At 34.9% G+C, this 15,090-nt stretch overlaps 1 protein-coding gene across 1 annotated transcript in view; it reads left to right on the top strand.

Moving 5' to 3' along the window:
* Nucleotides 1–15,090, top strand: part of LOC108777036 (nucleolysin TIAR) — a 437,806-nt gene that overhangs the window by 333,248 nt on the left and 89,468 nt on the right. Inside the window, exon 4 of the mRNA XM_018543822.1 lies at nucleotides 7,728–7,815. Within this exon, the coding sequence (XP_018399324.1) occupies nucleotides 7,728–7,815 (88 nt within the window). The remainder of the gene's footprint in view (nucleotides 1–7,727; nucleotides 7,816–15,090) is intronic.

Below are 15,090 nucleotides of genomic sequence, written 5' to 3'. Positions count from 1 at the left end.
ACTCGGTGCGTCAAGGATGGCAGATGCTAACATTTATTATTTTAAATTTGCTTAAATTGTAAGACTAATGCATTGGTAACATTTTTAAGCTGATCCATTACAATGATTGAACCTTATAATAATCCATATAAACACACGTGACTTTTAGAAAATGTCAGTTATACTGACAAATCAATCACAATATATCATTGCGTATTTAGCCTACTATATTTCCCATTATGAATGCTATCAATTTGAATTGTTATCTATTAAATGAATATTATCGAAATAATTCTAGTATGTCGTGGCTAATACATTTCGTGTAATCACCAAAGATGACTTGCAAGGTAATAATTAAGCTGGTATACTTCAGTATTCATTATTCCATTCCATTTGAATTTCGCATATATTTTTTATTTTTATATTAAACCAAAAATGTACTTAAATACAATAAAAATGTTCATTGTATTAATAAAAGTTTATTAAAATTGGTCCAACGAAACAATTTCATTCTCATAAATCATAATGATTTATGTTTTATAAAAAAAGAAAAATGAGTTATGAAACTAATTGGTAGAATTTATATTGCAATAATGAAAATGTACATTGAAACAATCAGCCATGAACTTATTATAACAACGAAAAACATTTTCTTTAATACATATAATGAATTCGATTATTGAGCTAATGTGCAGACTTTATTAACTAATGAAACAGTACGTTAACATGATAAATGTATTTTACCACTTCTATAAAATTTTATAATACGACACATCTAATGAATGAGTTTATTGAATGTATGAACACGTTCACTGGAAGAACGAGTCTTTCATCGATTTAATTAAATGTTACATCATAGGTGTATATATAAGTTATGATAAATATATATATATAAGAGTTATGATAAATTCAAGTACAGCAAATTAATAAATAATAATTTGTTATATTAATAAATCCAGTTATTAGCTGCTAATAAAAAATACTCAATGTAATATTCGTAATATTTATTAAAAGTTTATTGTATCAATGAATTTCACTAATACTCATAATGTTACGCAATTTCCTCAATTTTTTATATTAACTGTTATACAAGTTTATGTTAATTCAACTATAATAGCTCAATTTCGTATGAAATTATCATCAAATTACTTACAACAACGTAAATAAACGATTAAAGAGTAATCGAATAAAAATTAAAAACTTTTGTTTTAAAAAATTTAATGACCAATTAAACTAGTTGCCAACAATCAAAACTGATAGGAAAATACATTGTCATGTACAAACAGTAAATTAATCTTTAATTAAAAATTCAATTTATCTTCCATTCAATTCTGCTCAACCGCCGACGTAGTGGCAAAATGTTCGCTCCGTATCACGTTGCCTATCGGTATTAATCAACTAAAATATTTACCGCAGCGTGTATTTAAAAAAAAATGCCTAGTTCGCACATTCTATATATCGTGCATTCGCGTAGAAAAATCCTTGTACCAAAAACAACAGATCTAAAGTACCTTCGGGAGACAACCCGGTTAAAATCCCCGATGGAGTACGAGGCAGCTGGTTATTACCGGCCACGAGCAACAAAAGAGCGGACCATGCTAGTAGAGGTTTATATTATAGAAAGAGAGATTTGATCTGGTGGTGAATATAAATGTATGTCGAACGAATTAATCGCTGATTGAAAGCAACTCAATCAACGTCACTTTGTTTTACTAGAATTTATCAACCGTAATTGTTTGATTTGATATTCTCTATGATTTTATTGAAACTAGTTATCATATCTGTTTTCCTTTTCTTGTGTCTCTCGATACACCCATTTTAAGATATTTTATTTATTATCAAATCATGTAGTTGTGAGAGAATATTTAATACCAAGTTATTATTGTCCAAAAAAACAATATTTTATATTACTATCTTTTGTATTTATATATTATATTAAAAAGATTCTACAATAATGTAGGTGCAATAAAACTTATACTCTTCATTCGATTAAAATACAGTGAGAATCTGAATTAGAAAATTATAGGTATGCGTATATATCGTAGAATTGCTAAAATTGAGAATTGGTTCCGGTAATCCATATTTTATGCAGATACATTATGGAACGGAGATCCTTCCGCGGGATTTAACAGGCGTTGCATTTATATACCGTAAGGCCACGAAATGGATATCTAATCGTGAAGATATGCAAACATACAAACGTCAGCTTATAAACGTACCTAGGTATTGTGCATTATGGAACTTAATACCGCATCGTATGTATATTCTCTCGATAACTCAGACACACATCTATTGAAATACAGATCCATTATAATCCAACTTTCTACGTGCCGTGACTTCAATGTTAAGTTTCACATTCACTTACTCTTAATTTGTATCGTCGTGTATTGATAATTTACATTTTTGTCATTGAATATGTTATCAATTCTGTTACGAGATGTCGGTAATATACAATATAACGGTATCGAGAATTAGAATTCTCGTCAGAGAACATCTCAGTGATATCAGCATGTTATGTATAACTCCGATAGCGATACAACCCTCTATGCGACCTGTAAATAGACTAGTAGAGTTACACTCCGATACCATCTCATCGGCCTACCCTGAAATGTTATTAAGCCGTATTACACATCTAGTATATTCCGCGACTATTAGCGAACGACAACATTATTCACCTTGAGTGCACGAGTCTATGTTGAACACTGTCAGAGGCTGCGAAAATTAATAATTTGAAAGTCCGAGCATGCACCAAAAGCACAAGACGACATCTTTATTTTATTCACCAACGAAAACAATTAAATGTAGTGAAATATAGGATAACGTATGAACGGCGTTCGCGTCAGCCGGCACATATCAGCTGACTCATATTTTCTGGTACTAAACCGAATTCAAATCTTACGAGTAGCTCGTATACCGAAAATACTGCCAGTTCTGGAAGCGGTCATCCAAATCGAAATTCGATTGTGTTCACTTCGCTAGGTTTTCGCCGCATGGAGAATTAATAGAGGTTTCCATTGGCGGCAGAGGCGCTATCCTCGGCCGCAGGGCATATTTTCTCTCGTGCATGGGGAGTGCGTGCGAGTCGTACCGGCCCGTTTCGAGGTACGGTAAATCAACATTTCACCGTTGTCCCGCGAAATTAAGGAAACCCTTGATCTACGGGCCATCCACGCTCGATTCCTGATCTATGGCGTAGCTGGCGTACTTTTGTATGTCCACCCCCGCATTGTCCCGCTTCAATGGATCTCACTATCGTGCCCCGATCCCGCGCACGTATTCGTTTTCTTTCCTATTTTCTCTCCATCTTTTACCTCCGAAACTGTCGAGGTATCTATTCATGTCCCCGATCCGCGTGAAATTGTCACGCAAAAGACATGCTACAATTTCGCGAATAAATTTAAATCGAGCACTACATATAGAATGACATTTTATGGAAAATTATTTTATCTTTTCTTTAGGTTTCGTGATTTTGTAATTATACAGAATGGCTTTCCAGATATGATTTAGGTATTTTCAGGCATTAGTAATCAATACTATACCAATTCCGTATCAATTTTGTTAAAAATAAATGTGTTACATTTATAAATTGAATAAATGACATTTTGTGCGCCACATGTAAATGTCGTTATAAACAACAATCGATGTTATATGTTACTTTGAAACAAATTTATTAATTAATTTTTTTTAATTATAGTTTATAACTGATAAAATTTGGAAAAGATACTGATACATGTATAAGTACGTAGGAAATAATGTTTCATAATTTAGTTATTGTAATTGAAATTAACTTACGTAAAATCTTATACATATATATGTATGTGTGTGTATGTGTGTCTTACATATACATTTAAGGATTTTAGTTATAGGACGTAAAATAAAATAATTTAAACTCGCTAGCTATCTGACTAAAAAACAATTTGACTTAACATTCAATTGGATAGACTCATAAACAATTCATTATATTAATAACTTTTCAACATATTTGTTTATTTTTTCAAAGATATTTAATCTTTTATCAAGTTTGATGTGATGTGTTTTATATGATGTATTTAATTGTATCGTCTTTTTAACATAAAATGTTTAAATTTTATAAATATAATATATGCTTCAAAGCAAATGTTAAATAGGTAAATAATGTTGAAAAGACCACATTATGCGTTCACAAAGTATACGAAAGATTATTCTGCCAATTATGCGTGTATTAAATAAGAAATTTATTTCGTATAGAAACTCCAGCGACACACTGCATGCAAAATTAAATGGCCTTCCCTTATTATTAGCTCAGCATACTTTCCCGTATGCAACTTGCATACACACGTCGTAAACATGCAACGTGCATACGTATACGCGCATGGCACGCAGGCGCTGCTTCTATCGTGATTTTAGTAACCTTATTTCATAATGCATCGACGTTTAAATGTGATAATACGTCACAATTGTAACGATAATGATGTTTTATATTCACTACCGAAATTACCATTGTCGCTAACATCGATGATGGAAGTAACGCTCATTTCAAATGAAAGCATCATTCTGTCGACTATGGTAGGCATGTTAAAGGGAAACGAGGGAGAGCTGGGGGAAAAGGGATGGAGAGAGCTGCAATAATAAATGGCGCTCCATTAGTCCCACTTTATTGAAAACCGTGGGCCACGTTTTAACCACCAGACGGTGGGCGAGCCATGACGCGTGACGTCATCATCGGAGATCCTTTAATGCTGGCATCTTTTTCATGCTGCGCCTTTTCTGCATTCACCCGGGCCATATTTCAACAAACCTTCTCCCTACGAAATCGGATCTTGCCAACTATTTACTACTGGATAATATCAAATTCGAAGGATTTTGCGAAATTTCGTTGAAAGCAAACCGATTCTAAAACCGCTTTCGTGTAAGATCCCTTTTGGTGAAATTACGCGATATTTGATCTTTCTTGATTCACGGGAAAGATTTCAGTCTTTTTAATCCTTTTGAGCTGTATGAATGCGATGCTCGCTGAAAAATTCAGCAGACAAGAAAAATGCATGGATAATTTAATCAACTAAGAAACCTGCAGCGTGGATGAAAAGAACTGTGTCAAGCAAGACGTTTCATGAAACTCTGCCTTAACAATATTTATTAATGGCGAAGAAACCTTTCTTATGATCACAGAAAAGACGCTCAAGTATCGAATTATTCATTAAAATTATTAGCGCGTAAAAAGGATTTTATATAATCACGAATTTATAAATATTTATCAACATATATACAGATCAAAATTTTGCTTATACATACTATTCTATCTTTAAAAGACAAATACTTGCGACACGTAAAATACTGTCAACATACTGTAACACATATTAAATATACTATTTGGATTGAGAAAAAATCAAAAAGAATATTTTTATATATATATTAAATTAAAGACAAATTCGTTTTGAATCAACGTCGCTCGATTTTATTTACAACTTAGATTTTAAATTTCAAGAGGATATCAAAGAAAATTTGATTGTTGACATTGGACAAATGTATAAAAATTTTGGGGGCACATCTATGAGCAAAATAAACTTTCATCAATTTTTTGTTGATATCCTAATCTACCAAGATTCTGGCACGATGTCGCCGACTGAGTTGGCCGAAAAGGAAGATGATGAGGATCAGACTAATTCACGAGAATGGACCACTGTGTGTGTCCACCGGAATCTCCAACCGGCAAGGATAGGCTATCAAACCGATTGTAATCAGACCACCCTCCGTCTCCGACAGTCCACTTCTATCTTATCCTTCTATACTTTCGAACGGTGGCATATCCCGTTCAGAGTAACTGATGTCCCCGGTAGAGACCTTCCGGCGGTAACTCGATTTTCGACTACTCGTCTTGATCTATTCCTACATATCAGCGTGAATGAAACCGTATCGAGTCGGAGAGAGGATGTGGATATAGGAGAAAGGTGAAACGAGAGACCAGAGAAGAGGAGCATATTTTATCGAGCCGATGCGAGGCTGTACCGCAACGCCACGACGTGCACTCGACCGCACGACCGTATGCGAATCGATAATTTATCCCCCCAAAAGCTTACTTCGCACACCGTTTCGTTGCACTCAACCGACCGGAAGCTCTAACCATAGAATCGCACAGATTTTCGCGAGTGTAAAAAAACAACATGTGTGATTAACGGAGATTACTAGCGTTTAATTCGGTGAGGTGGTCGAATTAAGTGCTAATAATCTCCGTTAGTATTTAAAATAATTGAAACGTATGCAACAAAGTAGCACAATTATCTAATTGTAAGTAGACACGGAATAGACAAATCAGTTTTCACAAGGATAAGAGGTGCGTATTTAAAGAACGTAAAACAAGTTAGCTTTGTAACAAATTGGCAAGTTTACCAGTGCTTTCATTAGATATTATGGATTCAAATTACTACATTCCCAGAGCAATCTCAATAACAATTATTCAATTATGTCTCATGAAGAATGCAAACGCGTTTAATACAAACGCATCGAAATACTTATAATCCAATCCATCTTATGAAATACTACGTTAACGTATATCATATTATTATACGATATACTGACTTGAAAATTTAATACTATACTTCCAAAATGATAAATGTTTACGTAATATTTTATTTAACATCACGTTATTCTGTAATCACACACACACTGCTATATTATAACAATTTCTCATTTTCCTTCTTTAATGAGAAACGGTATTGTTTCATGTTATTATCAGTTTTACACATTCATAAAAACCGTATAATGATTTATAATTAATCGTTATGTTTTCATAAATTTGCGGATTCTGTTTTTCGAATAGCAATATATGTAGCTAATCGTATAAAATGATTGTGCGTGATTAATAATTACTTATGTATTAATAGATAGTTTATCCCCTCTGTTTCACGTTCCAGGATTTGTAACACTCTTGTTCAAAAACAGCTACAATTAGTAATTATTTATCATGTACCCCGCTAACCGGTCTGTATTTATGCAGGAAATGATTTAATTACGAATCTGTCTTTACCTCTATTCTCCGACAAGTTATTTTAAGTGTCTATCTTAGAGGTTGCATCTTATGTATTATGAAAGACCTTCGATTGCCTGAATAGCATTCTCGCGCTAAGAGTAATTTCCTGCGATGTTTCATTTTCGTTATATTATGTCAGATATTTCAGACGGAATCATCACGCTTTTAGCAAAGGAAAGAGCTCATTAACAATTTAATGAAGAGATATTCTCAAAACAGTTAAACATGTTATTTATTCAGTGTAATGTTGCGATTATAAATATAGCAAAGTGATATCTTATGTTAGAAAAATAATATTGTTAAATGAGTAATATAAAAATTGCATTACGTTAAATTTGCGAAATTCAATAAATCAATTTTGTTAAAATCGTGTCGTGATTTTCTAAATGATTCTGCATTTTGCTCTTGTGTTGAGATAAATACAGTAATTTTTAAATGAACGTCACAGAAACACATTAATTATTTCTCTATCAAGGTACTGAATTTTTATCTACATTTTTGGACTATTGATTGCGAAGTTTAATCACAGAGATATGTATTTTGGACCAAGTATAACGAAATGAATATTTCATATCTAGTTTTGCATCCATTAAAGCTCACGATATATACTCGTTGCGGAAATTAATAATGTTTGAATATAACCATTATTATCTTTTCAATTGTAATTTTCTCAACAACGAAAATGTATTACATTATATTCTGTTTTCGAAATATGTCTAATCATTTTCTTTTTTTATTTCAGAACATTATCACATATTTGTTGGAGACTTGAGCCCGGAAATCGAGACACATACCTTAAGGGAAGCTTTCTCAGCCTTCGGAGAGATCTCGTAAGTCCTCTTAATCTTGCTCATTAAAGTCGACTTACCGTTTTACTAGAGTTATATGAGCGATAATATAACGTCATCATAAAATGATAACATGGTATCACTAACGACTTCTCAAAAATGCAAAGTAATCTAATATTGGATTTATAAATATCAATAAATTTAAGTTACACAAGTATAAGTATATAAATATACGCACTACTTTTTTCGTTCGCGAGCTTAGTTAACGAAAATATATAATTAATTAATAAAATGTTCATAAGACCATTAATAAAAAAAATATTTAGAAAGAAGTATTTGAGCTTGCAGCAAAAAGAAAAAAAGGAATAAACTGTAATGTGTTGTCAGATATTTTAACAAAGGAATATTTAATTATCTTTGAATATTTTATGTTTTTTTTATCTATCGCAAAAATATGTGTTAAAAAGTACCATAAGTCTCAACAGTTATACAAGATATTTAATTCGTTTAAATGCCGTATATATTGAAACATATTTTTCTTTAGCCTACTGATATTTACACATAAGTGCAAAAAATACTATAATATTTACATAGAGGACTCATGAGTACTGTTGCGAAGTGTCACAAATATTATTCGCAATCTTAACGCTTCCGGAAATGCAATTTATAAAAATGCAGTACTAACCCACGGCTTTATTGAAGAAAAGCCACCGCTCTGGAAAACGTCAGTGCCGACAATAAATAGGTAGACATAATCAAATCCCCAGAAGTTGCAATAGAAGGAAATCCGGAATATTTCGTTTTATCAACCGGTTTCGCAAGTTTATTACACTTTTAACGACCTCGCCCTCTCGTCCTAACTGAGCTGTTTTACGAGTTTCCATCATCGTCCGACGTTTCACGATGCACCGACGCGAACAATAATAACGCATATCTCTGCGATCGCGCGGCAGCTACCACAAGTCCTGCGACCTTGCGCTCCGTTAAACTCGCCGGTCGATAGATGCATGACGATAATATCGCAAGCACCGATACCCTTCGAAGTCGGGCTTGAGCTGCGAGCTGGAGGTGAAGTCGCGTCAATCTCCGCAGTCTTGATCGATTGTATCGGTAAACCAGTAACGCTAAGCCGCGTGCATTTATGCAGCAGAAACTATCAGGGCGAAGGAGCTAATTTGACGCATTTCTATAGACACCATTTAAAGAACATAATAAATTCTCCGTGAGTTCAGCGCAACCGTGACTGATAATTAATAGGTAAAATACTCAAATGTTTCCTTCGCTCTCTCTTCTTAAGATTTTCTTTTTATTATAAACAGTACTTGCAACACAATTTAAAATAATAAGTGAACATGACAATTTGGAAACGTAGAATGCTATGAATTTTAATTTTTAATAATTACTTTTATTATATTAAATAGACACAATTAAAAAACACTTCCTATAGGTATAGTTTTAACGTAATCATGCTCTCAGATATTGGGGTAATGAACATTATCTTCACTTGTAAAGGTAAATTATCATATACCTACACCAAGGATTCGTGGTAGTCTAAGAATAGGCATAATCAGCAGCAGAACTTCGATTTCGCAAGGAAATTACGTGAGCAAAACAAAAGGAACATATTGAGCTTGCGAGCATGCGAAGTGTCAGTAAGTCCGCGCTCTACATCGATTGTATCTGCAAACCAGTACGTTACGCCCTGGTGATTTTACGTGACGAAAGTCAGGGACAGTATCGCGATTTCGCGCAACGATACGTCGTAAAGTGAATGAAATAAATGTACCTATAGCTATTTGATGTTACACTAACTGTCTAAACATTTGTTTTACACTAATATTGTTGTAGACAAATATTTACGTTAACAATATAACTTGTCATCTCGCACTTCATCATCTCTCTCTCTCGTGAATTAAGAATCTCAATCCGTAAAAATCGTAAAGATAGAATCGCTCCTTCTCTAAAGCATAGATCTTCGTATCCGTTTCTCTTGCGGCAAGAAATCTCCATTCGGATTTCGCATCCTGATTTATTCTTGGCTCATGCAGATGCACCACTTCTGCGTTCGCGAAACTTCACGAGTATTGCTTGATAGGAGGAAAAAAAAGGGGGGGGGAATCGCGCTATACGAGGTATCGAAATTTCAGATTCCAATCTAAACTCGGCCTTCGAGCGACAACCATGTTCGGCAGCGAAACAGCTGGAGGTAGGTACAGTTTGCGCCGTTTGGCACAAGAAGACGGCAGAAAAATGGGCCCTCCTTCCCCTCTGGAAAAATCGATTCAAACTCGCTCCACGAGTACCTAAGCCGCGCTTTAAAAAGCTAGTGAAAAATTGCCAGCGGTTTTCCTCTTTTATTTTGTTTTTCCCCCAGCCCCTTCCTTTTTCTCTCCTCTACCAATGCTCCTCACGCCTCTTCTGTGCTCCGTTCAACGCTCCTTTCCCCGATCCCAGGTACGCTCTTCCTTGCCTCAAATGGTTTATTCCGGAAAGGCCTGCCATGCTTCGTTCCTTACGCGATAAACATTCGTGATTAATTATATCCTTAGTGAGATACATTTGATCGAGATTGATATTACACTAGAAGAGAAACGTACACTAGTACGAACCCATCAGTTACATTAGGGATAACGAAAGTAAATTTGTTTAAATTTATTTTCCATACAGAGAGAGCGTCTTTTGACTTTCTACAATAATAAATGCAGCTCAGAACAGCGAGTTATCACAAATTTATGTCGATATTCCATGCTAAGCAATTTCACGATTCTTATACATGCCGGTCAGCGTATTTCCTTCAAATATGAATAACGCCATGCCATGCTGGCGAATATCGCTTGCCAAGCGTGAAACGCGGTTTAGCGCTTCTGCTTTTCGGGCAAACCTTTATGAATATTGCACCATAAATTTTAGTTTTATATATATACAATAATATATAGAATGTATATATTTTATGTGTGTGTGTGTGTGTGTGTGTGTGTGCAAGTGACCCATCATCTCGAAATGTCATCAAAAGATATGTGATCGTTTTCTTTACGTTCTTGCATAAACTAACAATGTGTGAGAGTATTACTTGTATCTTTCACGAAAAAATACATACTATAATACCTATTTCTTATAATTATAGCAAGAGTTGTTACACAAAAAAGTAACATAATCCTTAGGGAAGACTCTTGTACACTTAAAAACACTTTTATATTTTCATTTTTAGAATCTTTAACTATTTATATCTTATTTCTAATGTTGTTTATAAATAAAGGTATGTATAACTTAAATAAATTTATAGCATTTTGGAATAATATTTTAATTTCTGTTTTTAATAATTTCTTTTGATAAATTGGCTTATAAAAAAAATAATTGTATTTATAAGAGATAATGTTATACATAAAATAAAATACAACTTTATTTTAAACAACTTCTATTCTTGAATCGACTATACAATTAAACTATTAATAATAAAACTTTAAATATTAAAAATCTTGTTACTGTTAAAAAAAATAATTAATGCGTCTCAAGATACAACACGTCCCTAAATACCAGCTCTCCTATACACTATATATTCTTAAAAAGTGTTTACTACATGTAGTAATTCTTACAAAGCATAATTTAATTTAAATCATTTAGCAACTCTTGTAGAGATTTTTATAAATAATTAATTTTAATTTAATTACTATTATTATATATAATAATGTTATTGTATACAGTACTATATTACAAAGTAAACTATATATTTGTTGATTTCTAAAATTAAAATGTGCTAAAACAGTAAAAAATATATTGTTAAAGAAAAAAAGTAAGATTCATGAAAAAGGTAGCTTAAACTGAAAAACTCAAATTAAGATACAAATTTCCAAGAACGTTTAAAGTTTAAATATATCTATAAAATATATGTTTTCGTATTAAATATACAAAGCATAATTATATTTAACAATGGAATTTAATTACAAATTGCTGATTCACCTGCTATCAATTAGAAATTTTAACAATGCAACTTGAAATTTTAACCACGTAAATTAATTATCGGTCATAATTCGCAAACGATGCAACATCGGAACACAAATCGAACCTTTAATCAATGTCACAATTACTGATAGTGCATAATAAAACAGGAATACTTTGAAAGACATAATAAAATGTGCTTAATGATGATGACTCTAACTCCTTTATTCATTTAATCGCTTGATGCTTCCATTATATTAATTATATTATAATGCGATAAAGAATAATCATTGTTCTCTATACAGAGATTACATGTGTATGCACATATAAGAGTATCTATCGAAACTTAGGGATAGTTACTACAATGCGCGACTACAATGACTACAATAGGAAAGGGATTTCTGGAATAGTCCATTCACATGAGTGCGACAACTTGCTTCAACCTATGTCCACATTTGCATACGAGCACATTGTACTTGCACTTTGATTACTCTTGCAGATTCGAAGTAACCACCAGCATCAAAGACAAAATAGCTTCGAGTGATACAAACTGAATGATATTTTAACACGTTATACATTTTCTATAGAAACTACTGCACGATTATATATTTTTATATCGTGATTAATATATTAGTTTTTATTATTAAATAGATAAGTAAAAAGATGCAAAAAATATGAAAAGGAAAAATTTTATACAAAAGTTATCATAAGATAAAGTACTAAATTCTACTGTTCTTACAGATTTTCAAAGAATAATGTTAAATTAGAAAATAGTGCGTTAAGCTTTTTTCGTTATTTAAATAGTGCTACACTAAAATATTGATAAGAAAGGAAATATTATGTATTAGAAACACAATTTATCGTAAATAAACGCGTAACAATATGTATAACGTGAAAAACGTATAACGCAATATATCGGTTACTCAAAGAAGCAATTCATGCATGTTGCTCTCAAGATCACCATTTACGATCGCGCGATTTGGGCATTTCAGTAGCGCGTTAGGCCGTTAGTGTCACAGCTTGATCTCAGCGGAGAACCAAAGCTCGCTTTCAGGTTTAAATGGTGGTTAAGTAAGCTGCACGGTCGTCTCCTCGGTTGCCCTTTGCCGATACACCTACCATCTAATATACACATTTACGCCGGTAGCAGGGCGTGCTGCCATTAAACGCGTCCGCACACCCGCGCATGCAAACGTGACTAACACATTTCCAGAGGCCAGTGCGCGCATATCCTATAACTTATGATACACGAAGGCGTCGTTATAACCGGGTCTCTCCCTTACGCTCTCTCATACCACTTCGCCGCCACTTCCTTCATCCTACCGTTTCGCACGTCCACCACCGCTCTCTCTCTCTCTGCCATCTCTCTGCCATCCAGTTTTAATCCATAGATCTAGAACCGGAGAGTGTACGGAAGGAAGTTGCGCGCGCGCGGAGCCTGTCGAGACTGTCGGCGCAGTCCTGCTTGGAAAAAGTATAACGAGTAGTACCCGGCGTGTCCCTGAGCAACGCCGTGCACATTGCTGTATTCGAGATTTCGTTATTAATATTTAACTACGGCGGGAAAGATTAAAAAGTTTTAGGAATTTTAATATAGCCGTACCCCAGGGAGTCGTTTCCATGCTGAAACCTGCGCCACGGCGACGCGTTCACACGGACGTCACCGCGAGACCGGCCCACGTGTGTGCGTGAGTGCAGTTGAGGCGACCGTACATGCACCATGCGACGCGTATGCAACGCCTATACGTAGGATGCATGAAGCGCCCGTGCATGCACGCGCGAACACATTGATATTCGGCCGCGCCGTTTCTCACGGCGCGCGGCGAACAGAATTTTAACGACCCTCGTTATCAATCTCGCGACGAGCGAGTCTCGACTGACCGATCGATCGATTCCGATCAGCATCACACGGTATACCTTGTTCGTTAACGCTCCTGTGGAAACCGAAGCCCATTATATATAGTGTCAAGTATATCGTAGATGAAACTCGCAATTTGATTTCCGTTGACGCGGACAAGGCAAGCGCTCATTTAACTGCGAACACGTCTGACTTATCAGTCTTTCTCTCCACTTAAGACGTGGGTATATATTCCGTCTCGCCGGCTGTCGATCGGTTCCTAGAGGTATACGCGAATCGCACGAGGCTTTAACGTACTACACCAACCGCATCGGTTTTCTATTGATCCTACGTATATACATGTACTCTCTCTCTGTTTCAGCGAGGCATGCGTTTAGCGCTTATCGTACCCTTCACGCGTGATCTACCACGTATACAACGTGCGTCCGAATTAATATTTCGCTGGGCGAGCTTCCCAACATGCGCATATATAACTGAAGAGTTTAAATGTCGAGAGTTCACACACGGTGTTGTTTTGTTGTTTTGGCCTTCCTGAACGATCTGTTAAAACGCTACATGCAATGCGTATCCCATGGAAATGCGCCATAATATAATAGACTTAGCGTGTGATTGTCCGGCGAGATTAAATTTGATCCATTCGCAAAATATATACGATAATGTTTTTGAAATCGAAATTTTAGACGGGCGATAATATTTTCTCCCGCGAGTACCGAAGTACGCAAATCTTCCAAATAAGTGCGTTAAACGATTATATCTTGTTAAAAGTAACGTGATATCTGTGTCTCTTTAAAAACGTACAGAAGTAAATTAATGTTTTTCTTGTACTTTCTGTTATATATATATTATATTAAGTGCACTTTCAATCATACGTGAGCTAATAAAAGCAACTGACATGGCGGTAACCTTTGCGAAAATAAATGATATCGATTATATCACATACGCGTGCGATAACACCTGTTTTTTTTTTACTCTTTGTAACATTTAGAGTGACGTGACTCAGCTACTTTAATCTTCCTTAAGAAAGATACCGTAAATAACAAAAAAAAAAAAGACTATTTCAGTATGATAACTGAAGTTATTTATTCGTCGTGGTGTAAACTTGGTTTATAAATTACGGTGAAAGCTTCGCATGTAAGAGTTAACCGATGCCGATAACGATCGAAATATTTCGCGGTCAGGTTGCCCTGAGAATTCGTTCGGTGCGCTATTTGTTCTACGAGCCGGAGCTATAAAGAAGAAACATGTGAGATAGCGACGAAAAGATAAAAAAGCACGATTGCTTTACTTTGCAGATCGTCGCCATCGGTAAGCGTAAAAAGAAGTGTCGGGGCGGGAGGCGGTAGAATGGGGAGAGGTAGTGGCAAGGGCGGTTGGAAAAGTTGACAGGCCCCGAAAGTTTCGACACCCTGTAGGGAAAGAGACGGCTCGATTAGTTTGCAAACGACCGTAACTTTTACTCGAGATCTTTATCCGTAAAAGTACAGACAACTTTCTCGTTGGCGGCCGGTTCGGGGGGGTGGGGG

Source organism: Cyphomyrmex costatus, unplaced genomic scaffold, assembly GCF_001594065.2.
Source record: "Cyphomyrmex costatus isolate MS0001 unplaced genomic scaffold, Ccosl1.0 scaffold4, whole genome shotgun sequence".
NCBI lineage: Eukaryota > Metazoa > Arthropoda > Insecta > Hymenoptera > Formicidae > Cyphomyrmex > Cyphomyrmex costatus.
The sequence above is the reverse complement of the archived record's forward strand: the minus strand, read 5'-3'. Positions and strand labels throughout refer to the sequence as shown.